This window comes from Daphnia magna, linkage group LG4 (genome assembly GCF_020631705.1).
Source record: "Daphnia magna isolate NIES linkage group LG4, ASM2063170v1.1, whole genome shotgun sequence".
Taxonomy (NCBI): Eukaryota; Metazoa; Arthropoda; class Branchiopoda; order Diplostraca; family Daphniidae; genus Daphnia; species Daphnia magna.
In genome coordinates this window covers 11,475,645-11,503,371 of record NC_059185.1, presented here as the reverse complement: position 1 = coordinate 11,503,371, position 27,727 = coordinate 11,475,645, and the positions used below count along the sequence as shown (strand labels likewise).

Below are 27,727 nucleotides of genomic sequence, written 5' to 3'. Positions count from 1 at the left end.
GTTTGTCTCTCCTTTTTCCTCTGCCCAAAAGAAAGAAATAAAACCATGTCGTAAAAAAGAGGTGAGAGACCGAGACAAAACTATTGGGCTCTCTCCATTCTGGTTGCGTTGTTTGAAAGCAGGGGGAGGCCATCTTATAATCTGGGTACCAATGGGAGTCAACAGAGCCACTCAGACTAAAAGGAGCTGAAGAAGTTGAAAGCAAAAAAGAAACAAGGACGACGTCATGACGTCGTCACGATTCTTTTTGTGTGTTTGTGTGTGTGTGCAGATTTTTTTTTTATTCTTAGAAATCGCTTTTTGCCATTTTCGTGTACACGGAATAAATGTTTCGCTTATTAGTAGTTGATTCACAAGAACATGAGGGTGATCGGTTTTTTGCGGCAAGCAAACAAAAAAAGTCTGAAAAATTGTGCCAATATTTACCGCTAGATGGTTCAACAGGAGGAGCTACCTCGTGTTGAATTAGTGGCGGCGCTGGCAAACGTACGAAAAAAAAAAGAGGGGGAATTAAAAGAAAAAAGAGCCAGACACACTCTTCAAAGTAGAGCCGTTCGTCTCGGCCGGCGAAAAATTTCGTGTTCATTCGTGAGAGAACCTTTGGGTCGTGTAGTCGCCCATTCCCCGTTGTGGCCAAGAAAAAGAAGGAACAGAAAGAATTTTTCTTTTCGTGTAACTTCTACGTGTTACAATGTGTGTGTGTTATTGTGTGCAGTGCGTGGTGTGTGTGAATGTGTGATTGTTTCTCCCAAACAACATAAAAGTTCCATGTTTCATTTCACGAGAATCTGAAAGAAAAGCAGCTGCCGCCATTGGAAAGCCAAAAAAAAAAGAAAGAACTTTTGTATTTTTGTGTTCCAAAAAAACCCCGAGATTAAAACAGTTTCTTTCCTGGAAAACGTGCATAGTGATCGTAAGTGTTTTTTTGTTTTTTTAATTCTTTTTTCTTTTCTCTTTTGCTGAGATGATTCAGATTTTCTAGAACACGTGGTCGTTTTTCTTTCGGGTGGTGGGGAGAAGGGAATTTTTGGGGATAGAAGGTCAGAGCCTTGCGCGAAAACAAAAACAAAAATGGCGTGAAACTGTGCAAGTCTAGCATATTGGGTGTGTTATTCATAGACGATGGAAAAAACAAAACGGACACAACCTTGCCGAAGGATAACAGTTCCTTTTATAGGTTTGCGGTTCAAAATTTTGTCCATGTTTTTTTTTTTTTGTTCATTTTCGATTCTTTTCAACAACAACAAAAAATGGCGCCCAAAAAGAAATTTTTTTTTTTAAAGGTTCGATGGCCGTGGCTATTATCACCTGCTTTTTTCTTTTCTTTATTAGTTTATTCTTCTTGTTCTGGTAGTCGTTAGGAAAAAGACAAAATGTTGGGTAAAGATATAAAGAACTAGGGTTCGGTCGCGTACCCAAAGACCCCCGAATAAAATGGGGCCCTTTTAGATTGGCCAGAAAGAAAATCCCATAAAATTCTGACCACAATTTGGGAGGGGGGGGGAATGAAAGAAAGTTTTCTTTTTAAATAACAGTAACTTCTTTTTAATATTTTTTGCTGGCCAAAAAAAGAGTGGGTGGTTGGATTCAAGGTTTTAATATGTTTATGCTTTTATGGGTCGAAGGGATTTGTTGGTCTGAATTCCGTTCTGACATTGTCTGCATTTTATTTTTACGTTCAGGAATTCCCAGGACGAAATTGCACTGCAAAAAGTTTTGCTTTGTTTGTTTTTCAAAGCAAAAAAAAACAACAAGAAAAGAAGATCATGGTCTTTGTGACCCAGCGTGTCGTCAGCCTGGACACTACAACACGGTCACATCATGGCTCCTGAGGAGCACCACTTCAACAACAACATTTTGGTAATTATCAATGTATTTTATCGACATTTTTCTTTACGAACAGCTATTTAGTCAAGGGAACACGCACGAAAAATGTTAAAAGGGTTGGTTATTTCCAGTTTTATCCAACCGAAAATGAAAAAAAAAAAAAGAGACAAACATAGACACAGACATTCTGTGTGTGTGTGTGTGCTGGAGGCATTGGAGGCGCGTGCGCTCCTTTGAGAAAAAGAGAGAGAGAGAGAGAGAGAGAGAGAGGGTCTCCTTATAGTGTGTGTGTGTATTGACGGCCGAGTGTCTAGACGGTCACGGCCGGATGACGTCACGACGCAATTCAGCCGCACACACACGCCTAACCAACCGAAACTAACCAAGCAGAGTCACAAATAACATACATAAAAAACGGGGCTCCTCCTGGCGGGATTTTTCTCCAACTATTTCATAAATGATTCCCCATTTTATTTTATTTTTTTTACCCTTAAAAGTTTGATTATTTACGTTTTAAATAGTGTATAGACACAAACAGTTTGTGCTCTTGTAGGGGAGAGTACGCAATACCATTTTATCGATCAGCTGTTTAGGACAACATCCCCCCCTCTCTCTCTCTCTCCTATACATATCCAATGATGCCAGACATACGCCTCTTCTCTTTTCTTTTTTCGTGTCCGAGAGAGAGAGAGACAAAGACGGGCACACACGTATCGATCCATCCACGAGAGAGCGTAAATTTTCTCATTTTTTTTTTTTTTAAATCTATAACAAAAAGTTATTTGTTTTTTCCCGATTTTTCAATTCACGTGAATAAGTAAATCATTTAGCAGGTATGCGGATGTGACTAGAATGTGAAAAAGAAAGAGAAAAATCTGGTTGTTGTTAATGTTGCCCTGCGGTCGGTATAGACAAGGACTGCCGTACTCTTTGCTTTTTTAATCATGCACAGAGAGAGAGAGAGAGAGTCTGCGTGCGTGTACTGTATTTGGTTTGCACCTTACACCGGCGCCAATTTTCCCAATGAATTTTCCCGATAAAACGTTTAAATTTTTTCGGGAGGGGGGGTTGTCGCCGTCGTTCCCGCTCTCCATCCAAAAATCGTCACACACACACACACACACACACACACACACTTGAAAGAATGTGAATGCGTTCGTGTGTGTCCTGGACGACTTCCAGTGGATTCGATTCGACACAAAACAGCTGATCTTCTTTTTACGACGACGACTAAAATCAACAAAAAAAAAAAAGTGGGAGGGGGAATGAAACGTTGCCTTCTGTCTTCCCCTTAAAAAGAAAAAGAGAAAAAAAAAATATTTGTATAAAAAAAAAATTCTTTGCTTGTGACGAAAACACCAAACGTGAAACGACTCACGAAGAGGTTGGGGTGTTTTAAAAATACACATTGGCTTTTCTGACGTTCTCCTAAATAGTTAACAGTCCACTGCCCCCCCTTGATTTCTATTTTTCCCGAAACAATTTCAAATTTGAATTTGAATTGAGGGGTACACGCACACAGATGCAGAGAGTTCATATCACGTCACAGAAAGAAGAAGAAGAAGAAGAAGAAAGAAAACAGCTGTTTTGATGTGTATACGTGGAATGCTTGTGTGCAGGGCAGGGCCGGGCGAAAGTGGCCGCGTCTCCGTTTGAGTTATTTCCGAACCCTGGAGGTCTTTGCACGTAGGAAATAAAAAATGTCGATTCTTTTTTCTTTTCTTTTTGAATGTTAATGACTTGTTAATTTAATGAAGAAAAGAAAAAAATGGGGTTTTAAATGTATTCGTAATTTTCCTATTGGACCTGCATAACATTTGACAGGTGTTGATGATTCATCGATGAGGTCATTTGTCAGTCAAAATCATCCAGTAGTTGCAAATTCATTGGATTTTCGATAGAAAAAAAAAATAATCTTTTGAATTAAGGTGGGAATTAAGAAAACGCTGCTACGAGTTTTGTTGGCCGTTTCTTCGTTTTGTGTGTCTATATTTAGTCAGCAAAAGAACGGGAAGGGAGATCTGGGTAATAGTAGTAGTAGTAAGGGGGACAACAACAACAACAAAATGAAAATGAACGAAAAAGAGCGAGGGCCAGCTACGAGTGCGTGCGGCCATCAGCTCGCCTTCAAACAGCCTTGTGTGTATAAATGTGTTTCGACGGGCGGCCTTGGCCCGTCTCTTTTTTTTTTCTCTACCGATTTTCATTCTCTTCTTTTTTTTCCCCTCCCAATCTCCGCCCACCATTCCCAACCCCTAATTCTTTTCACTTTGCCAACAACAAGGAGCGTGATTTTCTTTTTCACGTTAAACGTTCCACTTTTGTTATTAAATACATAAAAAATAATAATTAAAGATCAACCTGTGCATATTCTTAAAACCAATTAAAATTGTCGGTTTAAACAAATGATGTAAATAAAAATTTAACAAAAATTTATGTTTGTTGTGTGCAGGATTGGCAGGTTGCAGAAGGGCTCCTCCTCCTTGTGGTGCAAGTTGATCGAACGTTGATATTATCATCGTCCGTCAATTGGATGAAGAACGAATAATCAAAACAAAAGAAGCAAACGAAAATAGGAGATGGGGGCCCGATCGTGGTCGTCATCCGCCCCTTCAGTTCCGTCATCTCACCACCACCACCACCACCAATCGTCTTCTTCGACAACAGCAACAACAGCAACAACTACGGCAGCAGCAGCAGCAGCAGCAGCGGTGGGCTCGTTCTTTTCTTCTTCGTCGTCTTCACTTTCATCGTCTCCCTCTTCGTCGCCTCCTTCGTCTTCGTCGCCGTCGCCCACCGGCGCCAAAAAACACCACCGTCTCCACCACCACCACCACCACTACAACAACCACTTGCAACAACTTTTGCCCAAACAGACGCCAAAAGACGATCGTCACGCTTTCTTTCGGGTAAGATTCTCTTATGGCTTTGTTGTTCTTTTCGCTGACCTTGCCGACATCTCTTCACCTTTAGCACATAGTTGTACCGTGCGTGCGGCACCTACCAGCCATGTTAGACAACAAGAATAAATAGACCTGTGTTTTTTTTTTTTTTTTTCTTTTCGTTTCCAGCTGATTAAAAAGAAGAAGAAAAAGAAAAAATCCTGTGCGCGTCCGCCCGGTTTTTTTTTCCTTTTTTTTTTAATGCCGCCGTCGACGGCTGGGAATGTCTAGACGTTTGGGGAGGGGCGTTGGCTGTTACTCCTCCCACTTTTTTTTTCTCCCCTAAAGGGGGGATGTCGGGTCCCGCCGAACGTCTAAATATTAGACATTTTCTATTCTTTTTAAATCTCTTTTTTTTTTCTTTTCAAAATCCCGTCTCGTATTATTTTTTTTAAAAAGGACGAAAATTGCAACGCATTTTTCAATTGATGATTTTTAATATAAAAAAAAAAAAAAGAGGATGACGTCGTCGTCTACCGACGCTCTACTAGCCAATATTTCATTCGGAAAGGAAAGAAAAAAAAAAAAAGAATTCTCCCTACCCCCTTTGAACTAGTGGGTGGTGGTTAGTACACCCAGCCCGAAAACCCAGCCGTCTAGGTACTATGTCTGTCTGAGTCTGTGTCTGGAACCGGCCAGAAGAGAAAGAGACTCTTATACACAGCAGCCCAGCCCAGCATACACACACATATAAGAAAAAGTACACGTGCATTGACTGCCCTCCCCTACCGCCGTCCTTCCTACACTCACAGACATGCAAGTGTCTGTATTGACGTCGCCGATCCGTCCCCTCCCCAGACGAGCAAATTCCAGAATGGTACAAAAGAAAACCAAAACAAAATGAAAAAGAAGACGCAGAGAAGGAGACGGACAACAACAAAAGAAAAGTGGGAGGAGGCCTGGGCAAGGCTGGGCAGGATCGAAAGGTCGCTGTCGTCACTTGTACTCTCAACTTGACGCACTTATCGCCCGCAGACGGGCCTAGTTTGCGTCTGTGTGTGTGTGTGTGTGTAATGACCGCATTGTGTGTGTGTGTGTCTCACAGCAAAGGTGTATACACACAGACACTGTCGAGACGGGCAGACGAACGGACGTGTCTGAACATTTTTCCTGTTTTGTTTTTGTTGTTGCTTGTCCCTTTTTGTTTTTTTTGCGTTCGTTTTGGGTTTTTTTGACTTTTAACGATTTGTTTTTGTTTGGCGCTTGTGCGGGGTGGGGCGAGTGAGAGAGAGAGAACAAAAAAAGGAAGTGAAATGCGAGTGGTGACGTCATTGGAATTTGGGGGCGCAAGGATCTTGCAGGAATTTTGGATGACCCTTTTAAAAGTTTTGTCGCGTAACAAGAAGAAGGAACCCAACGAACAAGGACGCCAATCAAGGACGGCTAATAATAAACGCGATCACTTATTAATGAAGAAACATTTAAGACACAAAAGATTTCAACCGTTCCTTCCGGTTAGATCCCCCTGTCTCCTTTCACATTCATTATTGATTTTTTTTTGTTCTTTTTCTTTTTTCTTAATTGATTGTAATTTCGAAATCAAAGTTTGGCACTTGAATTCATTGGAATTAATTATTATTTTTTAAAACGTTAGATTCCAGTGACTGGAGAAGGAAAGAAAAAGCCATTGGACCTTACGGCGGAATCAGTGGCGACGGCCAAGGCGGCCGGGGCCGCTGCGGCCCAACGGGCCGAAAGGAACCTGTCGGTCAAACGGGACTTGGCTCTCGACTTGCCCACATGTCCCACCTTACCCGATGGCGAGGAGAAACCTTACGGGTCGTCCATCCGACTCCGCATCCGCGACCACGATCAGGTTTTTGCATTTGTTTTTCATTTGTTTTTGTTTTTTTTTGTCTTGTGGTTTTTTTAAATGCTAATGTCCGTCTTACGCCCGTGCCAATTAGGAGAGCGAAATTTATCAGGAATGCATCCGACCGCCACCCAACCGGACAGTTCACGAAACGTCCACTAGTTTTCCACCATTCCGCTGCAATTCAGAAAGCATTTTGACGGAACGTCCGTCTGGTTCCGGTCGTGCCGGCAACTCGAAAACGGCCGGTCCGTCATCCTCCTCCTCCTCGTCGTCGTCGTCGTCTACCCATTCGCAATCGTCTTCATCGTCTTCGTCATCCATCATGGCCGTCTATTGCTGCACATCGGCATCGTACAGCAGTTCCACCAGCTCCCTGTCGTCCAGCAGTTACGGAAGCAGCGGTGGCTATGGATACAGGAATTTAAGCGGCCGGCCGCACCACCACAACCAACAACAAAAACAGCAACAACAACAGCAGCAGCAGCAGCAGCAAAAAGAACAAAACAGTGTCGACAATAAAAAGGATTTGTTTTCAATTCCGGCGGCGACGGCCACCACGCGATTACTGTTGGATATTCACGGCCAGCCGATCGTGACGCGGAGTAAAAGTATGAGCACGGGCAGCAGCCTCCAGCAGCCGGACGGAGCTCCGTGTCCGGCTGGTTCGTCGTCTTCGTGTAACATGTTGGCCGTCATGGTTCCGCTTCCTCCTCCTCTGCCGTCTCATCAGCAACAACAACAACAACAGCAACCGTTTTCTATTCCGCCGGCCGCCGCCGCCTCGAAAACGTTGGAGTCGGCCGTCAAATCGTGCGTGCGTTCGTTTCGCGATCGAGTCCACCCGTGTCCCAAGATGTCGTCTGCTAGCGCGGCTGCCATCGGCTGCTCGAGTCAGACGGCGACGGCTGGCGGAGTGGATAACGCCGGATTTGTTGAATCCACCAGTGGCGCTGGGTGGCCAAGTGCGACGCTGGCCGAACGTCAACACCATCAGGACAACAACAGCACCAATAACAATAATAATTATTCGCGATCGACTGGGGAGCCATCTAGCGGCACCAGTCGGAGTAAACTGGCCAATTTGCCCGTTGTCCCCTGCGCATCCGCCTCTACCACCACTTATTCTTCGTCATCTTCTAGTACGTCGAGTCAAACTAGACGGGACATCTAAAAGAAAATCATTTGAACATTTAAAATTTCATTAAATCAAAGTAAAATTAATTAAATAAAATTAAGAAAAAGAAAAGGGAAAAGGAATGTGGAATAACAATCAACACACAGACTAATGTTGGTGGATTTATAATTTAATAAAAAAAAGGGAATCCTTCTTTGGCGGATGGAAAAGTGTCGTGCGTGTTTTGCGCTTATAGGGACAATTTACAACCGAAGAAGAAAACACAAAGTTCTTCAATTGTGGGTGGGTTAAGGGATGGGTAAACCGGAAGCTGATGGAGAGTATCTCAAAGTCTTTCATTGTGCGTGTGTCCAAAGTATCGGTTAGCTGGAAAAGGAAAAAGCATTTTTTTTTTTTTTACACAAAAAACACCTACACACGTTACACACCCATTTTGTGCTTTCTTTCTTCTTTTTTTTTTTCGCCTTTTTTGGGCCAATATAAATTCTCTTTTTTTTTTTTTTTCGGTTTCCGAATTGCCCATTTTCGTGTCTCTCTCTCTCTCCCCAGTGCACAGAAGAATATTGCGTCGCAAAAAGACTAAAATGGGCAAAACAAAGTGGTGGACTAAAAGCAGAAAAAAAAAAAAAATCTGTGCTGGACAGTTTTGGTGACACACGACCTGTTGGGGAAAGAGACAAATTAGGCCTATATTTCTATAATAATTATATTACTATGTATACCTTCGGGCTTTCTATACCAATTTTTACGTCTTCTCCCTCTTTGTTTTGTTTTGTTTTTCCTCTCTCGTGGATTTCGATCGTTTTGTTATTGGATTATTTTCTTCTTTTTTTTATTGACATTTTCTTTCGATGGCTCCATCCTCACAGTATGCCCCTACTCCTCTCACTTCGTTTGTTTTATCCCAATCATATTATGTTTAATGGTCGGCTTCTCGCCACGCCCACGATGTGATTTTTTTTTTATTATTGAAAATTCATCAAATGAAAAAAATATGGAAGACGATTAAGAAAAATAACAAAAAAAAACAAGCAGCTCGGGACCAGCCGTGATTGCAAACGTGATTGTGTGTACGTGTGTGTGTATATATATATCAAGTGAAGAACTTAAAAATAAGAGAGAGAGAGTGTGAACGCCAAGTGCATGTTGTGTTTATGCTTCTCGAAAAAGGAGAAGAAAATCAAGAGGATACATTAAGTCTTTGTCCTCCCCGCCCTCCTCCTTAATGTATGTATTTTCCGTTCACGTTTCACTTCGCGAAATGTTTCTCCACAATCTTGTACGTCGTTATTTAATCAGTTTTTTTTTTTTTTTTGTTTCTTTCGAAAAAAAAAAAAAAAAGAAAGTTTTGGGTTTTTCACGATTTTTTTGGGGGGTGTGTTTAGGTCTCCCCCTCATTTTGGCGCGATATCCAAACGTCATGTTTTTTTTTATTTTTTTTTCTAAAAAAAAAAAAAAAAAAAAAAAAGGGAAAGTTTAATAAGAAAATTTAAATTTGGGGTGGAATTTGATTTGAATAAAAAAAAAAAAGAGACAGACTGGAAAGATGGTTCATAAATATCGTTGTTTTGTCATCGTTTGTCGTCATTTGTCCAGTGTCTGTTCCGTCCGGAGACGTTGGAAACGAAAAACATTTAAGCAAAACACACCAAAAAGATGAAAATCTTTTTTTTTTTTTCTTTTTAAATAAGAGATTGTGGAGGGGTTCGTTTTGTGTACATTTTTTTTTTCAAATTACGAAGTTGGAATTGGGTTGTTTTTTTGTTTTTTAAAATTAAATCCCATGTTTTAAATTCGATGAGACCATCCAGAGAGCTGCTGCTGTTGCGCTAAAAAAAAAAATTACTGGATCATTTGTTGTGATAAATATTGACTCCCCTTACCCCCCATCTCTCTGCTGTCCTTCCTCCCCATTTTTAAATTTATGTCGATTTCATTTTTTGTCCCGTTGTTGTTGAGAGAAAAAAAAAAATTCGGAAAATGTATACACACACACACACCGTGTTTTCAAAAGCAAAACATTTCCTATATAAATAAAACAACCCCGCCCACCTCTTCAAATTGGACCCGCCATGCCTCCTCCTACACCTACACCTACCATTTGTTTTCATGGTAATCTCTTATTTTTTTCACTCTACTTGTTTTCTTTTGTCTTCTGCTACTACGAAAATTCTTATTGCGCTCACCGAAAAACAATAAAGTTAAAAACAAAATTCGAATTTAAAAATAAAAAATAAAACAAAAAAACTAAAGAAATTTCGAGAATAATAATACAATCCGCACTCGTGAAATGTGATTTTATTACTTATAATTTCCATCGTACCCTGGCCCGTCTGAATCTTTTAACTACAAAATATATATTTATCCTCCTTTTCCAAAAACAAGAAACCTCAAACCCCCTCTACCCTCCCCCCACACAAGAAAAATTTTAAAAAACAAAAACAAAACAAACAAAAATAATTTTTTTTTTCATATCACTTCTAAACAACCACAACATTAATGACAAAAGTAATGTTTAATTGTGTGTGCCTGTGTGTGTTTAGACCAGCAGCCTATATCAAATTTTCTTTTTATTATTTTTCTTTCTCTATCATTTCACTCTCCTTTTATCTTCTTTGTACATGAAAAACAACAACAACAAAACGACAACAACAAAAACAAAACAAAAAAAAAATACAAATGTTCAATTAAAAAAAAAAAAACTTAAAAAATTGTCTTTTTGTTTCAATGGCGAAATCCAGCAAAATTCAAAACGATTTATAATTTTTTTGTTTTTGACACGAAAAAACAAAAAAATGATGATGAATAAAGTGTGTGCGTACATACATTTATAGATATATAATATATACATATGTGTACTGTAATGGTTCATGTGATAATAAACACCGGATGCAAGTCAGACACATTATTTAAACACGTACAGCCACGTCGGAACGTTGTGTGCGTTTTCCATGGAAGGTTTTTTGATCCCTTGATTACAAAGTGCCCAGCCTTTTTTCATCGATCGTTTTTCTTTCTGGCCGTTGCCATGGCTCTCACGTAACGTTTTTCCCCATTTATTTTTTATTTTTATGAAAATAAAGACAGCACAAGTTTGTTGAATCGATGCTCAACTTTTATTAGATCCATGCTCCCGTTATTAACCGTTAACATTCGTTTAGTCTTTCAGCGTCGTCTGCGGAATGTAGTAGATAGGACACAACAAGTCTAGAATTTATCTATTCCGCATTTGTTGTGTCTCTTTTTGGCATTTGCTTTTGCAATTGGCATTATAAATTCAGCTCCTCATTAAATTATTATGGATTACGAAGAAGATCATCTGATAGAACAGACTCGACTCTGTCAACTGGACGAATTGGCATCTGACAGGTAAGAAAAAAAAGGACTATTGTTTCTGATATCTGTCAAGCATGTGCAGAATTATAATGAGAACTCGTATCGTTCATTGCCCCACTTTTATTCATTAGGTGGCTGTTGCATCATCAAGCAGTGGTCCAGTTATCGCTCAAGGCCGTCTCGCAGACAGCCCAGCTTTGTGAAGAAACTGTCTACGCCAAATTAATGGTAGCAGAGAAAGTACGTGCAACACATTTTAAAAGATATCATTGGGGGAAAAAAAAAGTATTTTAAACTTTATTTCAAGTCACCGTGAAATTGATTTTAATGGCGCTCAAACCTATCGGATCGATAGCTGAAATTTGCCTCATTAAATCGTCTGCTCCGTAGTTTGTTGACAATGTTATTATATATACCTCACCCTTCTTGCCTCGCTGTTGAGACAAAAACCAGACAAAACATCAGCAATCGCTACGTCAACGCAGTCTAAACAAATTCTTCTCCGTCAGACATGACGAAATGGGAGGTTTTTTTTCCTCCAACTATTTCTTTAGGACTCCGCCCCCTGACGGATGACGTAAATAATATGCCGGATTTCCTAGCAAAAAAGAAAAAAAAAAGAAAGAAATTGAATGACCCGTTTTGCAATCGTCTGACCCACACTGTCTCTTTCTTCAACAACATCCCCTCGTTTTCTAGGAAACGATTGATGATGTGTAGCTGTAGATAATTATGAATGTTTGTTTTCCTAATTCGAATGATCTATCCCTATACGTCTTAGGTGAGAAAGCTTTTTGAATGGCTTGCCAGATTGAAGCAGCAAACATAATAACGATTTCACTTCTTTTTTTCCCCCTTTGTCACCACACGAAAAACAGGTTTCCCTCCTAGTCTACGATGCCATCCTGATTGAAATATGGAGAGAGGAAATCTTGCCTCACTTGCTCAAGACCGAGTCATCCCTTTCACCTTTAATGATTTACTCGGTGGTGAGTTGTCACAGAATAACAATAACGAAGAGAGCCTCCTCACTCACATGATTGTCTGTGTGTCCGAAAACAAAAGCCTTGTAAAACAAATAAAAGAAAGGAAAAGACAAAAGCCTTTCTCACATGCAAGACAATTCCCTTTTTACCTTATTGTTTTGGCAGCTGTACCACGAAGGAGCAGTCATTAGCTTGCTGGAGCTATTGCTGTACCATTCAGCAGCCTGTGAAGCCCTGGGCGACTCAATCGTCGACTTGATAGACTATTGCCACCGCACGCTTTTGCGTTCAGCAGCATCGCCGTCGTCGTCGTCAAGGCACCACCCGTCCTTGGCCGACAGCCCAGTCCTCAAGCACCTGGACGTCAGCCACTTGGAGGCCAACATCGCCATCCGCTGCATCGCCATTCTGCGTTTTCTCGCCGGTCACGCAGACAAGTAATATTCTTCCACTTCAAATAAATCAGAGATAATGAACGGGGAAGTCCTCTTTCTTTATGTCATTTTCTCTCGACTTTGGTCATTATAAAATTCACGGGGTTTTTCAGTACGTTGCTCATGTGAATATTATAAGACACAAGGCGCCAGCATTCTTTTTTGTTGTATAGTCAGTTTTTTGTTTTTTGTTTTTTGTTTTTTTGTTTCGAAACAAATCGCGTGTGAATGACATAGTAGGTAGCCATTTGGGAAAGAAAGCCGACAAAGTCCGAGGTAGGGAAATGCTTGTAGAAACAACACAACGCCGCCCTACTAATGAGTAATCAGATAAAGCTTTTATAATGGAGACAATCTGATTGCGATTTAACGAGCTGTGAGTGTCCCTGACGCGGGAATCTGGACTATGAATCAATATGGTCTGTCTGTCAGACTATTTGTTATCGGTGCCAATCTGTGTCTGGGTCTCGTGACGCATAAAAAATGTAGACAGACAAAATTTATTTATTTATTATTTTTTTTTTTGCCTTGGGTTGAGATTGCTCAATTAAATTATACGACTCATTGTCAACAGCCATGTAGAACGTTACCCAGTCTCGTCAGCTCCCGGAAGTCAAGTTAGTCCGGGTACCGTTAGCACTTGGATGGGTGACCGCTCGGGAATACGGGATGCTGTTGGCGGGTGAACTTTATTTCTTTTATATTATTATTATTATTTTTTTTTTTTTCTTCTAAATTTAGTTCCTATTTTCTTGAAAACAAGTTCATCTCGTTTCATTTGTGATCGTTGAAAATTTGCCATTGTTTTTAGTTGCGTTTTGTCATAGCGGGAACAACGGCCTGTTAGCTCAGTTGGTTAGAGCGCCGTGCTAATAACGCGGAGGTCATGAGTTCGATCCTCTTACGGGCCAACCTTTTTTTCCTCCCCAAAACATTTTATGTCGCTACAAGGACGCATTTCCAAGAACCTGTTACTACGCACTATAACTGATAACATCACTTTAAATTTTTGTTTTCGTCCCCCTTTTTTATTTTACTCTTTTTCTTTACGCAAGTCGTCATGAACACCGGTTCCATGACGTTGCAGACAATCGAATGAAGGAATGGCGCACTAAATCTTACTTGAAAGGGGACTTTTTAAGAAAGAATAATAATAAAAAACAAGTTCCTTGACGTACACAAACTGTATTATATCTATTTTTTTTAATGACGTTTGATACTATGTGTGTATTTTTGGATGCCAAGTTTGTCCGAAATAGTTACATCCCGGATGCTTACAACGACGGACGTGCCACTGTTGGCGGTCCAGCTACTGACGGACCAGCGACCGTGGATCCGGCGGGAAAAACGACGACGTATGGGCAGCGATGACAGCGGAAGTCGAGACGATGGTGACGACGAAATAGTCGAAATCTACGATAACGGTCAATGGCGTCCGTGCACTGACGATGAAGCATCCGGCTCAAACGGTGGTCAACTCCATCCAGTAGCTGCACACCTTTGGCTCCTCCTCCTGTCCCTCTTGATGAATCCCGTAGCTCCTCGCAAATACGAACTCAACGATTTCCGTTGCCAACAGTTACTCAAAGTGAGATTCCATTCTACTCTTTAAATAACTTTGTCTTTGATTGGACTCATCGAATTTGATATTTATCTGTCGAATGAACAGTTACGTTCCAATTTGAATGACTACGTCATCGATCAAATTCCACCGCTAGCCCAATTCGAACAGTGGCTGGTGCAGCTTTCGGTTGTCGGCGCCCATCAAGTTTGGCGTCATTCAGGCCCCACCCAAAAGCCTTTCATCCTAGAACTCGTGGCCGAAATGAGACAGCTCTTGCTCAAACAGCTGGCCGTCAAATGGACAGCCATTCTTGATGGACAGCGACAGTTTCTCAGTGACGAATCACCCGAAACTGTTCAAAGGTTTGGAGCTATTTTTAAAGCTAACCCCCCCTTCGCTGGCCGGTTTGCCCGTCACCGTATTTCATTTGCTGCTAATGATATACCGTTTGCATATATTTTCACGAAAAAAAAAAAGGTTGGCGGCTATTTATGATCCGGAACACCTGGAAACAACGTTCAACCATTGCACTGCTAACGCAACTGTGCCAACAACATCATCAGCAGCTCAAATCAATCGCCAGACTTGTACGGCTACTTCGTCCTGCACTTTGTGCGACAAACAGGCACAACATCGTTGCTCACGTTGCCGATGTCAGCATTATTGCAGCAAGTAAGCGGGACACACACACACAAAAAAAAAACAACGTTTCTTTGCTCCCGTTTGCTTGATTGAATCGATTTATTTATTTATTTTTTCTCCACCAATGTCTACAGGGAATGCCAAGTAGCGGATTGGCCGAACCACAAATCGGATTGCAAACCAGCGTTGAAACCCCTGACTCGACGGGATGGAAACCACCTCCTCCTTCTCCAACAGTGACACACACACACACACACAATCGTCGTATTAACTTTCAAGCTACATAGCAGCTGTTACGAGTTCCAAAGACCGCTTTTCTTTTTTTCTTTCCCGTTCTTATCGTAAAAAAAAAAGAAAAACGAAGAGAGCACAAATATTTAAGAGTCAAGGGTGCGTGTTTCTTTTGAAACCCGGGCAATCTGATTTGGCACGTTATTGCGTCTGTCGTTTCTCTTTACGTTTTCTTTTTCGTCCAAAATCCAACGTCCCTCTTCCTTTCTGGACTTTTACCCCTCCGCAAAGATTAAATGACACGTTGTGTGTACCCTGTCTCGCTTTGCTGTTAGCCAATATTTGCTCGATGAAGAATTTTTTTTTTTTTGAGGCCCGGTTTTGTATCAATGGCCAGCAGCAGTCACTTGCGCAGCACCGGATATTTGATGTTTTTTCCCCTCCATTTTTATTTGCCTACCGCAGTGTATCCACACACACACACACTATTGGCTTGTTTTTTTTTTTTTTTTCCTTCAATATGTTCGTTTTATTGACTATCCTCTAAAGCAAACGTGAGAACAGACGCTTATTGCTGCGTCCATTTCTGCCGGGATTTCCTAATCTCTCACTTTGGTGTCAGTCACACGGAGAGCAAACAACTTTTTTGGACACGCATCGTAGCATTTGTTCTTATTGGTTATTTATCTTTGTTATACCTTTGCCTCGTCGGCTGCAGTAATCAAAAATTGTTCACGGCATACCCACAAACACGTTTCATTTCTGGACAAGGACATTTGTGTGTTTCTGATCGTATTCCACACTGCGTTTTGAGTTGTTATCTCTTGGAAATTAGGTCAAAGTTTACGAGTGATATTTAATCGACAATGTTTCTGCTTGTAGGATTAATACGCATAAATGTTTTAAACATTTTTACCGAGCTTGTTTAGGGTTTGACATGTGTTAGCAGACGATATCTCGTTTCATGTTTCGCCATTTGAAATAGACAAACATGAGTGAACAAGACAATTTGTCGTACGTGACTTCATAAAAAATGGGTTGCGATATACTCAATGAACTATAGCAGCTGTTCAAGTATTATTCATCGATTTCTTTCGATGATGTGTTGTTTGTACTACTTTCTCCATTCCCATGACCACGAGTTCGATTCAGTGACCACTCGGTGTATTGGTAAGACCTACCCCATTAGCAGGTTTGTTGTCACCAAACTCGTTGTAATTCAAAGAATGGAACACGGATTTCTTTTTAATGTACAAGCCGCAGTCTCATTAAACATGTTTTTTTAAGTGCCTGAGTTTCTAAATCAAAAGACACTCAAGTCCAGGAATTGTGTATTAAAGATATCCTTTGTCCTTGTTCCATTTCTTTGTGTACCTTAGTAATGTTTCATTTCCTTCCCTGTTTATTTTTATTTGGCATGTGATATGACTCATATGTACTTGTCTATGTTCAGATATAGGTGATGCATCAAAGGGTACTTGTGGACTATGTCGAATCCAGGTATAACTAACTTTTCTTTTTTGGACATTGCTGACAACTTTCAGGATCTTTTCTAGTTTTTTGGTGAGTGTTCAAAAATGGCCATCTTTAATGAAGGAGGTTTCCCTTGCTGCATGTGAAATCATCATCGAGCACTCATCACCCAAAAACAGGTAGTCATTTTTGTTTTGGGTCTGAAAAACACTTTCAGCTTAGCCTTGGTATCTGCCTTTTCTTTTGAATGGATAGAACTCGGAGGCCTGGAGGACTTCTTTGATGGTTTGACGTTTCGTGAATTCACCGTTTGTGTATATACCGTCAAACGCTTTCTGGCCAAAAAAAAGCAGCCGCGAGGTTTCTTTTGTTCACCCGGATGCGAGGTTTCGCAATAAGCAACCCAACGCTCCTTTTAGACGAGTTTTCTTCTTCTTCTTCTTCTTCGTCCTTAATAAAAAAGAATAAAGGTAAGAAAAAGTCTTTTTTAAAAATGGGGCTAAGATTTCTTTCATAAGGCTGCTCGTTCTCCTCCTACCTGTTATATAACGGATGGGTCTATAACAGAGAGTCATGGAACTTGTGTACGAACGAGGCTATTCAAACGACTATCCTTTTACGTCCAACTTTAAAAGGATTCGTGGCCGGCCGGCAACCGGCACTTTTGAAAGACACGCTTTCCAGGTGCGCCAAATCCTTTCCGCACAGTATTTTTTTCTTTTTCCGTAATAGTTTTAGCACAGAAGAGAGCACACGAAATTCTATTCCAAAAAATTATTCAAATGATACCATATTTAGTGTATCTGTCTCCCTTCCCCTTTTTTCCTGCTGTCCTTTTGCTTTTCGAGTTCAGTTTAAAAGTTTTATATTTTTCTCACGTTCCTTTTTTAAATCCCGGAATTTCATATTCTGAGTTCCGCGACAGAGACGCCATCTCGTATCGAAAACGTCGTAATCTCGTCTTTATGTCGTAAAACCTTTTTAAAAATAGTAGAATAGAAGAATTTTCCGTTATAATTGCATCCTTGCAAAATCCCACGTGTCTTTCGTTTTTAAATAAATTAACCACAGTGCTTAATTGTTTAGAAAGGATGGCGGGGATTCCAGGGACGCTGAAGCGAAAATTTATCGGCAGTCACCGTATTCAAATATAGACACAGAAAACACGCAATAAGTCGAAAGGATGGACCAAATGCATTTTTCAATGGCACGGTCGGACGTGACGTAACGATGATTTCACGATTCTATTATGTAAATATTCTTGTTGTCATCATTTCGTAACTGAAAAAAAGTTTCTGGTCTTCTGTTTACGCTATTGCGTTGGGATGCCTCTCGTTGTTGACTATTTGAACTTAACTTTCGCAAAGTGTTTTTGAATTTCTAAGAAAGCTTTGCTTAGTTGATTGAAATGTATCGTAAGTTAGTTATTTAAATTCACGCTGAATGCAAAACCTGCATTTCCCAGTGAACACCAACGCAATACTTCAAAAAACATTTTCTTGCCACACGAATTAAAGTCTTTGATCTATTTTAGTCTATTCGTTACGTCGATAAATCCCTTGTTTTGCAATTTTGGCTTTTAAACATTCAATTATCCGTTACATTTCAGGGTCTCCATCCATTTTGTCAATGTTACGTCGACATTGAGAAGAGTGGGTCCGGACGACGTTATCAGTTGGCGAAGGACTTAAACTACAACACGCATCTACGGTTGTCAATGTAACATTTAAGTAGTTGATGACAGCGTCCGTTCCAACTCCCACACTGGATGCTAACACAACGGCCAGTGTCGTCATCCTCTCCGTTACGGGCCAATGAAAGCGGATACATCCCATCAGATGGCAATTCTTATACGTTCTAAGGCAGTGATCACGATAATAAGAACAAAGTTAGCGCGTTCACAACGTCGTTGATGGCCTTCCATTTTGCACGTATCTTCCAACGGTTCCACATTTATATTTTCTTTTCTCCGCTTTTCTTTTTATTGCCAGATTTATAGCCGTACCATGTCTCTGCGACGTCCGTCGCCAATCAATGTCCAATACCTTCTCATCTGGTTGCAAAGTAAGTATTTGTTTTACAACTATATTTGTTCGTCCATTTATCAGCGAGCCCTTTTTTTTTATTTGACATTGGATCCGGATGGTACACAGTAGCGCTACTATCGCTCTCGGCTACAAGAGCGACTGATGGCGTCATTAGTATCACGCCATCTGGCCCTGCGGCAGGTTTCGTCGAAGAGGATTCCTTCAATCTGACGTGCACATCTGATCAGTCAGTTAATGTCACGTGGGCTCTACCTATTCTTCCCAACGATGAACTGGATAACATCCAGAGCAAGGTCAAAAATCAAATTGTTCAATTCACTAATGTCCTGTTGATTAATTTTGTCTATTTTTAGGAGCCGAATGATTTGCTCCAACGGGCTCACGTAACGGCTGATAGAGAGGGCGATGTGTTTATTGCTGTGCTAGTCGTTTTCAAAGCCAAGAGATCGGATACAGGACGTTACACTTGTCACCCAGTTGGCGTCGATCCAATTGAATTGACGACGCAATTTGAATCTTTCCCATCTATACACATCTTTATTTCGTGTATTTACCTTATGATCCAATTTCCAGTGAGGAAACATTTGATGATGTCACGTTTACAGGGGAAGGAGTGGTCGGTGTGCAAATGAATCCGTTGAAAAGCGTTTACGTCGTCAGAAAACCTTCTCAGCAGATTTTCGTAGTGCCGTGTTTCAACTATCTCCCTAATCACCACATTTCCATGGTGGATTTAGCCCTGCAAAAGAGATCGCCGATCGACAAAGACACTTCATGGGAATCGGTATGCGTGATCACTTTCTTTGTACCCACAATCTCTTAACTGCGTCTTAACAGGTCGATCTATCGGCTAAAAGTTACTTCAATTGGTCGTTTGCTGATTTCAAAGGCATAGCTATTCATCGTCCAAAGAGTGGAGAATACAGGTGTGGAGCTTTGGCGTCCAACGGCACTTGTTCCTGGCCAAAATGGTCGCTCTACAGTTTCTTTATCGTCCGAGGTAATCGTTTCAAAGTTTTGTTGGTTAAAATTAAATAATAATCGTGTTGTTTGATTGTTTTTTCAAAGAAATAGTAGAGAAGGAAGCCCCGCAAGATGACAAAGATCAATGGCCCAGGATTCGACCGACTTCAGTTCCGTTTATGATCTTTCCGTCTGGTTCTACGTTTAGTTTGTCGTGTAAAACTGGAGCTGCAGCTGCTCACCAGTGGAATGTCAATTGGCGATTGCCATTCGCTTTTCAAAATGGCGACTATGATTTGGCCAAAGTGAGGAATCTTGGCCAGCGTGTCGTTGCTACTTTGGCCAAAGGCAACGGAAACGGCTCCCACTCGGATTATTCCGTGTTGACAATTGCTAACGCAAGCCACTTAGACACTGGCTATTATACTTGCCATAGGTCGGATAACGATAGTATCGCAGTTAGGCAATACGTCTTCATTCAAGGTAGTTTTAAAATATAATAAACTATTTTCTAATTAAATGAGAATCATTTTCTTGGTCATTTCGTAAGACTGGAGTGCACTGATTGCTGCTCCATTGAAAAAGTATTTAGATTTTGGACAAAAGGAAGCTTTAATTGACTGCAGAGCAACTCATCCGTCGGTTGAAATGTCTCTCAGGCGGATTGCAGACGATGGAACTGCCGTTACGGTGATGAAATATGACTCTTTCACCTTTTTAAAATAATAATAAAATAATTGAATATCATTGTAGGTTTACCCTTCGAGAAAGAACGGAGAAAGTGATGGTGATTGGTCGTATAATCCGTTTGAAGGATTCAAAAATACCAAAATGGTTTCGTGGGAAATGGAAGGAACTTATCTCTGTGTCGGATGTAAAAAATATCTAGAAGGATCATCCAGACACCGATCTGAAGCTGTTACCCATGAATTGCACGTTGAAATTCGCGGTATAAGTAAGTTGAAAAAACAAATTATGGTCGTTGCAAATTATATGCCTTTGGCTTAATTTTTGTTTCAAAATCAGGTATTGAACTGACGGTGATCTCCGGTAAGAAAACCGGAATGGTGCTGGAAGGAGATGACATTCAATTAACTTGCCGGAGTAAAGGATTATTTGTGAACGAAGACATGACTCCAGACATGCTAAGGTGGCATTGGACTTCAGTTGAAAATGCGTCAATAACCTTGGGAAGCCATCTAGTTCCACCCGGAGTAAACATTGTAAAACAGGCAAAACAGAGTTTTAACGGTTATAGTCTCGGTCATTTGACCTGGCAAAACATTTCACCCGAAGCAGCTGGAACTTACAAGTGCAGTCACGAACAATCACCCGTCTCGGCTTCCTACATTTTGGTCGTCTCATGTACGTAAAAAAAAAATTATTAACCTCAAATTTGTGGGAACAATAAATAAGTATTAACGATGTTTTGTTTTTTTTGTCTAGCCGCAAGCGATGGAGTGCAACAAAAAAACTGTGAAAATCGGTTGGTTTGCGGTAGAGAGAAATTACTCAGCGTTGAATGCATGTGGTTCGTAATTTACGTCGGACTATTGTTGATAATTTATTAGTCAGCTCATTAACGTCTGGCTGGTTATTTACTGATTGAAAGCAACCCCGATATGTTTTCTCCTCCCTCTACTGTATTATGTGCTATCTGTCATTTTCGTTTTTTTTTTTTTTTTTTTTTTACTTTTGGGTTTGACAAACGACATCCTTACGTCTTGTCATCATTACGATAATAACAAAACAGTTTACCGCAGTTTTTCCCTTTACTTTATTGCTTAGGGATGTGGCAGTCAACATCTCTTTTGAAAATCGGAACATGATAACGAAGTTATCTTAGAAGATTTTTTTTTTTTTTAAGTACGACTATTCTGCAATTATCTTATATCGGATACATACAAATGTATATTTAAAACTTTGTTTATCTTGAATTTTTGATTACTTCGTTTAATTTTTTATGCATATGCATTTAACATGCTTATTCAAAAAAGTAATGTGGTTTATTGAATTTATTGTGGACGGAATTCGAATTGTAATATTTACTTACCTTGAACCATGTCACAAAATAATTCTAAGTGTCAAAAGGTTGTTTTTAATTGATACGAAAAAATGGCACTAGTAGATATGTGACTCGTGGCTCAATGGTTGTGCTTCGGCATGGAATGTCGGAAGTAAAGGGTTCGATTCCTGTAAGAGGGAAGTAACAAATAATTGCCATTCCGATAACTATTATGTTTAAAGTTTCTTAATATTAACTTCCTAAATACATAAAGTCATCTTGGAGTAAACTCCGTCAGCGTAGCTGAACCCGACCTCCAAGACCACCACACAGCCACTTGGAGTGGGTTACCTGGCAGGAATTCAAGCGATCCACCGTGGAGTTCCCAGGGCAGCTGAGCTGGGTTCCCCAGACCACCACGTGGCCACTTGATGTGGGATACGTAGGCAGGCATCCAAGAGATACACTGTCAGGTTCCCAGGCCATCGGCCGATCAGTTGGACCAAGATTGGCCCCTGTATCCCAAGAATGACAGTTCAGGAAGATTTTAGTTATCTACCTGGATATTGCGATATGATGCAGATCCAAAGAATATTAGTACACGAGTCGTAGCTCAATGGTAGAGCGGCGGCATGGCAACTCAAAGTGCTCAGGTTCTACTCCCACGAGGAAAACGTGATAATTTTAACGAATTTTTTGTTATTTTGTGAAAATATGAATAATTTTGGCAAAAAATGAAAATTTTCGGCAAAAAATGAAAATTTTCGGCAAAAAAAAAAAAATCCGCGGAAAAAAAATTCTGCAGTAAAAAAAAAAAATTCTGCAGTAAAAAAAAAAAAAAATATGCAGCAAAAAGAAAAAATTTTTTTCGTAAAAAAATAGAATTTCCCAATAAATTTTATAGTAATTATGTTCATAGTAATGTTACCGAATGAAAGTATCGCAAAAGTAATTATTTTTCAATATTTTTTATTGAAGATTTAACAATTATCAGTATGTTAAATCCAAAACATAAGCACAACTGGTTTATCACAAATCATGAAGAAACATGACCACAGAAAACAAAGAAACAATACCAACATTTTTGTTGTTGTAAATATTTGAACATGGAGAAATATAAGTTTAAGGACAACAAAGAAACAGGAATAATTTCTGTTCCTCTTTCACAGTTTATAGCATTTTTCTGGTTGTATTAGGAGTGTTTCAGGGGATTGATTCATTCCAGGTACAGCATGTTGTTCCCCAGTTCACCAAATTGAAAAGAAAACTTCACTTAGAGATGGCTCCAAACACCTGAAAAAAAAATAACAATATATTTCAACATTCAATAAGGAAAAAAGGGGTGTGAAGCATTCATTCCAACAGTTAATTCATTGTTGTGATCACAATCTTAACATTTCAGAATAAGCTCAAGTAAACATGTTGAAAATGAGCAAATGCTAACTGATACCTTTAACATGTAACAGGATCGGCTAATGGCAAACAGCATAATAGACTCCTTGTTTACTTGAATATCATACCAAAACCAAGAATTTCTGATTAAGAACCACATGAAACAGCTTGCATGATCAATTAACCTAGAGAAAAACAATTCAATTATCCCAACACCCTTATTCAATGCCATGAATGTTAGACATACCCTCAAATCAGCATCATGAGTTTTGGCTCAATGCAACCTAGCCATCCACTGCAACATGTCAAAATCACTGAAGTAATGCAAATTTCACCCTCAACAAATGACTACCTAAATAAACACATTGAAAAATCTGAAAGTGTTAAACAGTAACCTTCACATTGAAGGAGGTTCAGCTAACATCCCACAGCATGGCAACAGGCTGCCTGATTATGAAGCATTGGTTTAATGTTTCTTGAAACATCTTTCATTTGAATATCATGCCACAACCAAAAATTGCCAATTAGGAAGTACATGATACAGCATGCATGTGCAATGGAGGATTAACCTGGAAGAAAAACACAATTTAATCATTCCCCTTCAAAATGCCCAATGCTTTACACACACCCTCAAATCAGCAGCAAAGTTCTGTTTCACTGCAAACATATCATCCAGTCATCCTAAATTAACAGATGTCAAAATTAATCATAAATTAAGAATAATAAATTTCTTACCATACTATAAACTACACTGAAATGAGGCAACCCACAGTAGCTCTTACTACAGTCAAAAAATGATTGCCCATGACATGATGGCAGCCAATCTATTAAGAAAAACAGTAACTACAATAAGATCACAAAACCACCAATATTGAAAAAATCCTGTTAAGAATATTACCTTAGTGAATTCACCCCAGAGAAAAAAATTTCTCTTCAGAAGCCTTCTGACAACCTGTAAGTATATTTTAAAAATAATTATGGTTAAGCAATCTTTCATGCACACTAGATTATTAAATATATTATTACTAGTACCTTGTAGGTGACATGTAGTAAGCTTGCCTAGCAATATTCAACATTTGAAAACATATTATCAAATCCTTTTAATAAAAACATTTTTGAACTCCAATATATCAATGTGTAACAAACACATTACCACAAATTATGCACCATGAGTTACAACTTCAAGGACAGAAAACATGCTTACAGAATAAGTTCTCTTGAAATGATGCCTAAGTCTTCACCAACATCCTGCTTAACAGTTATCAAAATTAAATATTAATTGCATAAGGAATGAAATTTCTCCTCATAGCAATAACTACATATTACATCGTTAATCAATTTAGACTAACATGTGATTTTTAATACATTCCTCTAACAAGACTGGACATTGGTAACGAAAGAAAATAAAGATAAAAAAAATTTATTAATGTTGAGCAACTGTCCCCAGCAAAATAGTAACCTTTTAAATGGTAGCTAGCCATTGAAATTAAAACGCATCCAAGCTTAACTACACTTTAACAACATAGAACAATGCACTAAAATACTACAACACTTACACTGTGGGCGACATCCTTCGAAACAAAAAATTATTTACTTTAGTGGCACTCATTATATAAGCTCTCTTGATCTATGCACTATCGACGACAGTGTCATCGCGTGGTAGAAAAATACAGCTTCTTTTCGCCACCTGTCGGACATTTTAGATAGCTTAGGTTAGGAAGCTTACATGTGGATTTCTATCACTTGTAACGTTCATTTGAATCCCGACTGTCGCGTAGATAACATACATGTGAGTATCATATAACGTTTTTACCTGATCCTTTTTAAAAATAAATCTGTTATGTGTTATAGTTAATCTAAATAAATTATGATGTGGTTGAAATCTTTTCTTGAATATTTATTCTCTAACGAAAGTGTAATCATGGGAAAGGGAATATTGTAGTGAATGTATTTCATTAGAGCTAATTCTGTAGCCATGAGCCTGTAATCCCAGGTGAAGAATTCCCATGTTCGGTTTTGTTAATCATCAAATGTGGCCAAGGGGTGAATTGCATTATTTTAGGGGAACCTCCATTTCATTAGTAATTGCATGTTATGTGTTATCTGCAGTTAATGTTTTTGGTATTTTATTTAAACATGTTGGATTGATACTAACAGATGAAGCATTCTGGTGCCATGCTGTAAGCATTAGCCAAGTATATTAAATGCATAAGCCCCATTAAAGATTTCAAATATTTTAATTTATGATGCATCAAGATTTCTTCGTAAAAGGCTAGATGGTAAGATTCTAATATGAATATATTGAAAACATTGGATTGAAGCTTTATGATATGGCATCCTGGTCCCTGTTTTCATGCTGAATATTACTAGCCAAGCTTACTACCTGTCACCTACAAGGTACTAGTAATAATATATTTAATAATCTAGTGTGCATGAAAGATTGCTAAACCATAATTATTTTTAAAATATACTTACAGGTTGTCAGAAGGCTTCTGAAGAGAAATTTTTTTCTCTGGGGTGAATTCACTAAGGTAATATTCTTAAGAGGATTTTTTCAATATTGGTGGTTTTGTGATCTTATTGTAGTTACTGTTTTTCTTAATAGATTGGCTGCCATCATGTCATGGGCAATCATTTTTTGACTGTAGTAAGAGCTACTGTGGGTTGCCTCATTTCAGTGTAGTTTATGGTATGGTAAGAAATTTATTATTCTTAATTTATGATTAATTTTGACATCTGTTAATTTAGGATGACTGGATGATATGTTTGCAGTGAAACAGAACTTTGCTGCTGATTTGAGGGTGTGTGTAAAGCATTGGGCATTTTGAAGGGGGATGATTAAATTGTGTTTTTCTTCCAGGTTAATCCTCCATTGCACATGCATGCTGTATCATGTACTTCCTAATTGGCAATTTTTGGTTGTGGCATGATATTCAAATGAAAGATGTTTCAAGAAACATTAAACCAATGCTTCATAATCAGGCAGCCTGTTGCCATGCTGTGGGATGTTAGCTGAACCTCCTTCAATGTGAAGGTTACTGTTTAACACTTTCAGATTTTTCAATGTGTTTATTTAGGTAGTCATTTGTTGAGGGTGAAATTTGCATTACTTCAGTGATTTTGACATGTTGCAGTGGATGGCTAGGTTGCATTGAGCCAAAACTCATGATGCTGATTTGAGGGTATGTCTAACATTCATGGCATTGAATAAGGGTGTTGGGATAATTGAATTGTTTTTCTCTAGGTTAATTGATCATGCAAGCTGTTTCATGTGGTTCTTAATCAGAAATTCTTGGTTTTGGTATGATATTCAAGTAAACAAGGAGTCTATTATGCTGTTTGCCATTAGCTGATCCTGTTACATGTTAAAGGTATCAGTTAGCATTTGCTCATTTTCAACATGTTTACTTGAGCTTATTCTGAAATGTTAAGATTGTGATCACAACAATGAATTAACTGTTGGAATGAATGCTTCACACACCTTTTTTCCTTATTGAATGTTGAAATTTATTGTTTTTTTTTTTTTTCAGGTGTTTGGAGCCATCTCTAAGTGAAGTTTTCTTTTCAATTTGGTGAACTGGGGAACAACATGCTGTACCTGGAATGAATCAATCCCCTGAAACACTCCTAATACAACCAGAAAAATGCTATAAACTGTGAAAGAGGAACAGAAATTATTCCTGTTTCTTTGTTGTCCCTAAACTTATATTTCTTCATGTTCAAATATTTACAACAACAAAAATGTTGGTATTGTTTCTTTGTTTTCTGTGGTCATGTTTCTTCATGATTTGTGATAAACCAGTTGTGCTTATGTTTTGGGTTTAACATACTGATAATTGTTAAATCTTCAATAAAAAATATTGAAAAATAATTACTATTGCGATACTTTCATTCGGTAACATTACTATGAACATAATTACTATAAAATTTATTGGGAAAATTCTATTTTTTTACGAAAAAATTTTTTCTTTTTGCTGCAAAATTTTTTTTATTTTACTGCAGAATTTTTTTTTCCGCGGATTTTTTTTTTTTTTGCTGCAAAAAAAATTTTTGCCGAAAATTTTCATTTTTTGCCAAAATTATTCATATTTTCACAAAATAACAAAAAATTCGTTAAAATTATCACGTCTTCCTCGTGGGAGTAGAACCTGAGCACTTTGACTTGCCATGCCGCCGCTCTACCATTGAGCTACGACTCGTATACTAATATTCTTTGGATCTGCATCATATCGCAATATCCAGGTAGATAACTAAAATCTTCCTGAACTGTCATTCTTGGGATACAGGGGCCAATCTTGGTCCAACTGATCGGCCGATGGCCTGGGAACCTGACAGTGTATCTCTTGGATGCCTGCCTAGGTATCCCACATCAAGTGGCCACGTGGTGGTCTGGGGAACCCGCCTCAGCTGCCCTGGGAACTCGACGGTGGATCGCTTGAATTCCTGCCAGGTAACCCACTCCAAGTGGCTGTGTGGTGGTCTTGGAGGTCGGGTTCAGCTACGCTGACGGAGTTTACTCCAAGATGACTTTGTGTATTTAGGAAGTTAATATTAAGAAACTTTAAACATAATAGTTATCGGAATGGCAATTATTTGTTACTTCCCTCTTACAGGAATCGAACCCTTTACTTCCGACATTCCATGCCGAAGCTCAACCATTGAGCCATGAGTCACATAACTACTAGTGCCATTTTTTCGTATCAATTAAAAACAACCTTTTGACACTTAGAATTATTTTGAAACATGGTTCAAGGTAAGTGATTATTACAAATGAAGTGTAGAGCAGACGCTATACCTCATTTCCATGTACTACATGCAATTTATGGAATCGATTGTAAGACTATAAAAATAGCCTTAACAGTATCATCAGCTCAGGAATTCTCGTTGCGACATACGCCCTTGACTGTATAGAAGTAAATGATGCAGTGTGGAA

The 27,727-nt window shown here is 39.1% G+C and overlaps 3 protein-coding genes, 3 long non-coding RNA genes and 1 other non-coding gene across 39 annotated transcripts; 5 read left to right on the top strand and 2 right to left on the bottom strand.

Annotated features, from left to right (window-relative positions):
* The first annotated feature begins 19 nt into the window (after positions 1 to 19).
* Positions 20 to 10,621, top strand: LOC116920057 (uncharacterized protein DDB_G0271670). Of its 2 annotated transcripts, XM_032926118.2 has the most exons (5): positions 20 to 913; positions 1,683 to 1,860; positions 4,280 to 4,736; positions 6,364 to 6,585; positions 6,677 to 10,621. In XM_032926118.2, the coding sequence occupies exons 3-5, from the start codon at positions 4,407 to 4,409 to the stop codon at positions 7,754 to 7,756; spliced, it is 1,632 nt and encodes a 543-aa protein (XP_032782009.2). In that variant the 5' UTR covers positions 20 to 913; positions 1,683 to 1,860; positions 4,280 to 4,406; the 3' UTR covers positions 7,757 to 10,621. The 2 variants fall into 2 exon arrangements, with proteins under 2 accessions (XP_032782009.2, XP_032782010.2); XM_032926119.2 differs by lacking the exons at positions 20 to 913; positions 1,683 to 1,860; positions 4,280 to 4,736 and adding an exon at positions 5,226 to 6,223.
* Positions 9,492 to 12,325, bottom strand: LOC116920055. The gene is made up of 2 exons (XR_004392187.2): positions 12,192 to 12,325; positions 9,492 to 11,654 (listed from the first exon to the last, which is right to left on the bottom strand). It is a non-coding gene; the product is annotated as an uncharacterized LOC116920055 (long non-coding RNA).
* LOC116920054 (zinc finger MYND domain-containing protein 10) lies at positions 10,948 to 15,918 on the top strand. 3 transcript variants are annotated; one of them, XM_032926116.2, is made up of 8 exons: positions 10,948 to 11,089; positions 11,188 to 11,296; positions 11,935 to 12,045; positions 12,208 to 12,479; positions 13,722 to 14,064; positions 14,146 to 14,402; positions 14,518 to 14,712; positions 14,817 to 15,918. In XM_032926116.2, exons 1-8 carry the CDS (start codon positions 11,019 to 11,021, stop codon positions 14,920 to 14,922), a joined length of 1,464 nt encoding a protein of 487 aa, XP_032782007.1. In that variant the 5' UTR covers positions 10,948 to 11,018; the 3' UTR covers positions 14,923 to 15,918. The 3 variants fall into 3 exon arrangements, with proteins under 3 accessions (XP_032782007.1, XP_045028374.1, XP_045028373.1); XM_045172439.1 differs by lacking the exons at positions 10,948 to 11,089; positions 11,188 to 11,296 and adding an exon at positions 11,648 to 11,837; XM_045172438.1 differs by lacking the exons at positions 10,948 to 11,089; positions 11,188 to 11,296 and adding an exon at positions 11,648 to 11,837 and having other exon boundaries at positions 11,935 to 12,479.
* On the top strand, positions 13,314 to 13,387 carry Trnai-aau. The gene has a single exon. It is a non-coding gene; the product is annotated as a tRNA-Ile (tRNA).
* Positions 15,919 to 15,941: 23 nt separating the features above from the next.
* On the top strand, positions 15,942 to 21,322 carry LOC116920053. Of its 7 annotated transcripts, none has more exons than XM_045172429.1 (16): positions 16,015 to 16,105; positions 16,367 to 16,413; positions 16,470 to 16,565; positions 16,642 to 16,856; positions 16,954 to 17,070; positions 17,473 to 17,637; positions 17,996 to 18,450; positions 18,540 to 18,727; positions 18,788 to 18,980; positions 19,040 to 19,218; positions 19,272 to 19,434; positions 19,503 to 19,880; positions 19,948 to 20,087; positions 20,151 to 20,352; positions 20,424 to 20,762; positions 20,844 to 21,322. In XM_045172429.1, exons 7-16 carry the CDS (start codon positions 18,393 to 18,395, stop codon positions 20,966 to 20,968), a joined length of 1,965 nt encoding a protein of 654 aa, XP_045028364.1. In that variant the 5' UTR covers positions 16,015 to 16,105; positions 16,367 to 16,413; positions 16,470 to 16,565; positions 16,642 to 16,856; positions 16,954 to 17,070; positions 17,473 to 17,637; positions 17,996 to 18,392; the 3' UTR covers positions 20,969 to 21,322. The 7 variants fall into 7 exon arrangements, with proteins under 7 accessions (XP_045028365.1, XP_045028364.1, XP_045028368.1 ...); XM_045172433.1 differs by having other exon boundaries at positions 16,642 to 17,070; positions 17,996 to 18,274; positions 18,378 to 18,450; positions 18,543 to 18,727; XM_045172428.1 differs by having other exon boundaries at positions 16,642 to 17,070; positions 17,996 to 18,274; positions 18,378 to 18,450.
* A 1,032-nt stretch (positions 21,323 to 22,354) lies between these two features.
* On the bottom strand, positions 22,355 to 24,404 carry LOC116920051. 14 transcript variants are annotated; one of them, XR_004392178.2, is made up of 9 exons: positions 24,351 to 24,385; positions 23,999 to 24,042; positions 23,827 to 23,853; positions 23,693 to 23,746; positions 23,530 to 23,618; positions 23,423 to 23,475; positions 23,042 to 23,363; positions 22,853 to 22,979; positions 22,355 to 22,695 (listed from the first exon to the last, which is right to left on the bottom strand). It is a non-coding gene; the product is annotated as an uncharacterized LOC116920051 (long non-coding RNA). The 14 variants fall into 14 exon arrangements; XR_006645664.1 differs by having other exon boundaries at positions 23,827 to 23,891; positions 23,948 to 24,042; positions 24,351 to 24,365; XR_006645663.1 differs by having other exon boundaries at positions 23,948 to 24,042; positions 24,351 to 24,365.
* A 144-nt stretch (positions 24,405 to 24,548) lies between these two features.
* LOC123471279 lies at positions 24,549 to 26,665 on the top strand. Of its 11 annotated transcripts, XR_006645652.1 has the most exons (10): positions 24,569 to 24,583; positions 24,952 to 24,974; positions 25,051 to 25,073; positions 25,165 to 25,191; positions 25,272 to 25,325; positions 25,400 to 25,483; positions 25,543 to 25,595; positions 25,655 to 25,976; positions 26,039 to 26,165; positions 26,325 to 26,665. It is a non-coding gene; the product is annotated as an uncharacterized LOC123471279 (long non-coding RNA). The 11 variants fall into 11 exon arrangements; XR_006645651.1 differs by having other exon boundaries at positions 24,551 to 24,974; XR_006645645.1 differs by having other exon boundaries at positions 25,051 to 25,191.
* The last annotated feature ends 1,062 nt before the right edge of the window (positions 26,666 to 27,727 follow it).

What these genes read in the sequence shown, in the direction of transcription:
- LOC116920057 (XM_032926118.2), top strand. Translation starts at nt 4,407, where the DNA reads ATGGGGGCCCGATCGTGGTCGTCATCCGCCCCTTCAGTTCCGTCATCT. An exon ending in ATCGTCACGCTTTCTTTCGG is followed by an intron (nt 4,737 to 6,363) that starts GTAAGATTCTCT and finishes TTAAAACGTTAG; the next exon opens with ATTCCAGTGACTGGAGAAGG. An exon ending in GCATCCGCGACCACGATCAG is followed by an intron (nt 6,586 to 6,676) that starts GTTTTTGCATTT and finishes CGTGCCAATTAG; the next exon opens with GAGAGCGAAATTTATCAGGA.
- LOC116920054 (XM_032926116.2), top strand. Translation starts at nt 11,019, where the DNA reads ATGGATTACGAAGAAGATCATCTGATAGAACAGACTCGACTCTGTCAA. An exon ending in AATTAATGGTAGCAGAGAAA is followed by an intron (nt 11,297 to 11,934) that starts GTACGTGCAACA and finishes CACGAAAAACAG; the next exon opens with GTTTCCCTCCTAGTCTACGA. An exon ending in CTTTAATGATTTACTCGGTG is followed by an intron (nt 12,046 to 12,207) that starts GTGAGTTGTCAC and finishes TTGTTTTGGCAG; the next exon opens with CTGTACCACGAAGGAGCAGT.
- LOC116920053 (XM_045172430.1), top strand. Translation starts at nt 18,393, where the DNA reads ATGTCTCTGCGACGTCCGTCGCCAATCAATGTCCAATACCTTCTCATC. An exon ending in CAGTTTCTTTATCGTCCGAG is followed by an intron (nt 19,435 to 19,502) that starts GTAATCGTTTCA and finishes GTTTTTTCAAAG; the next exon opens with AAATAGTAGAGAAGGAAGCC. An exon ending in CGTTGAAATTCGCGGTATAA is followed by an intron (nt 20,353 to 20,423) that starts GTAAGTTGAAAA and finishes TTTCAAAATCAG; the next exon opens with GTATTGAACTGACGGTGATC.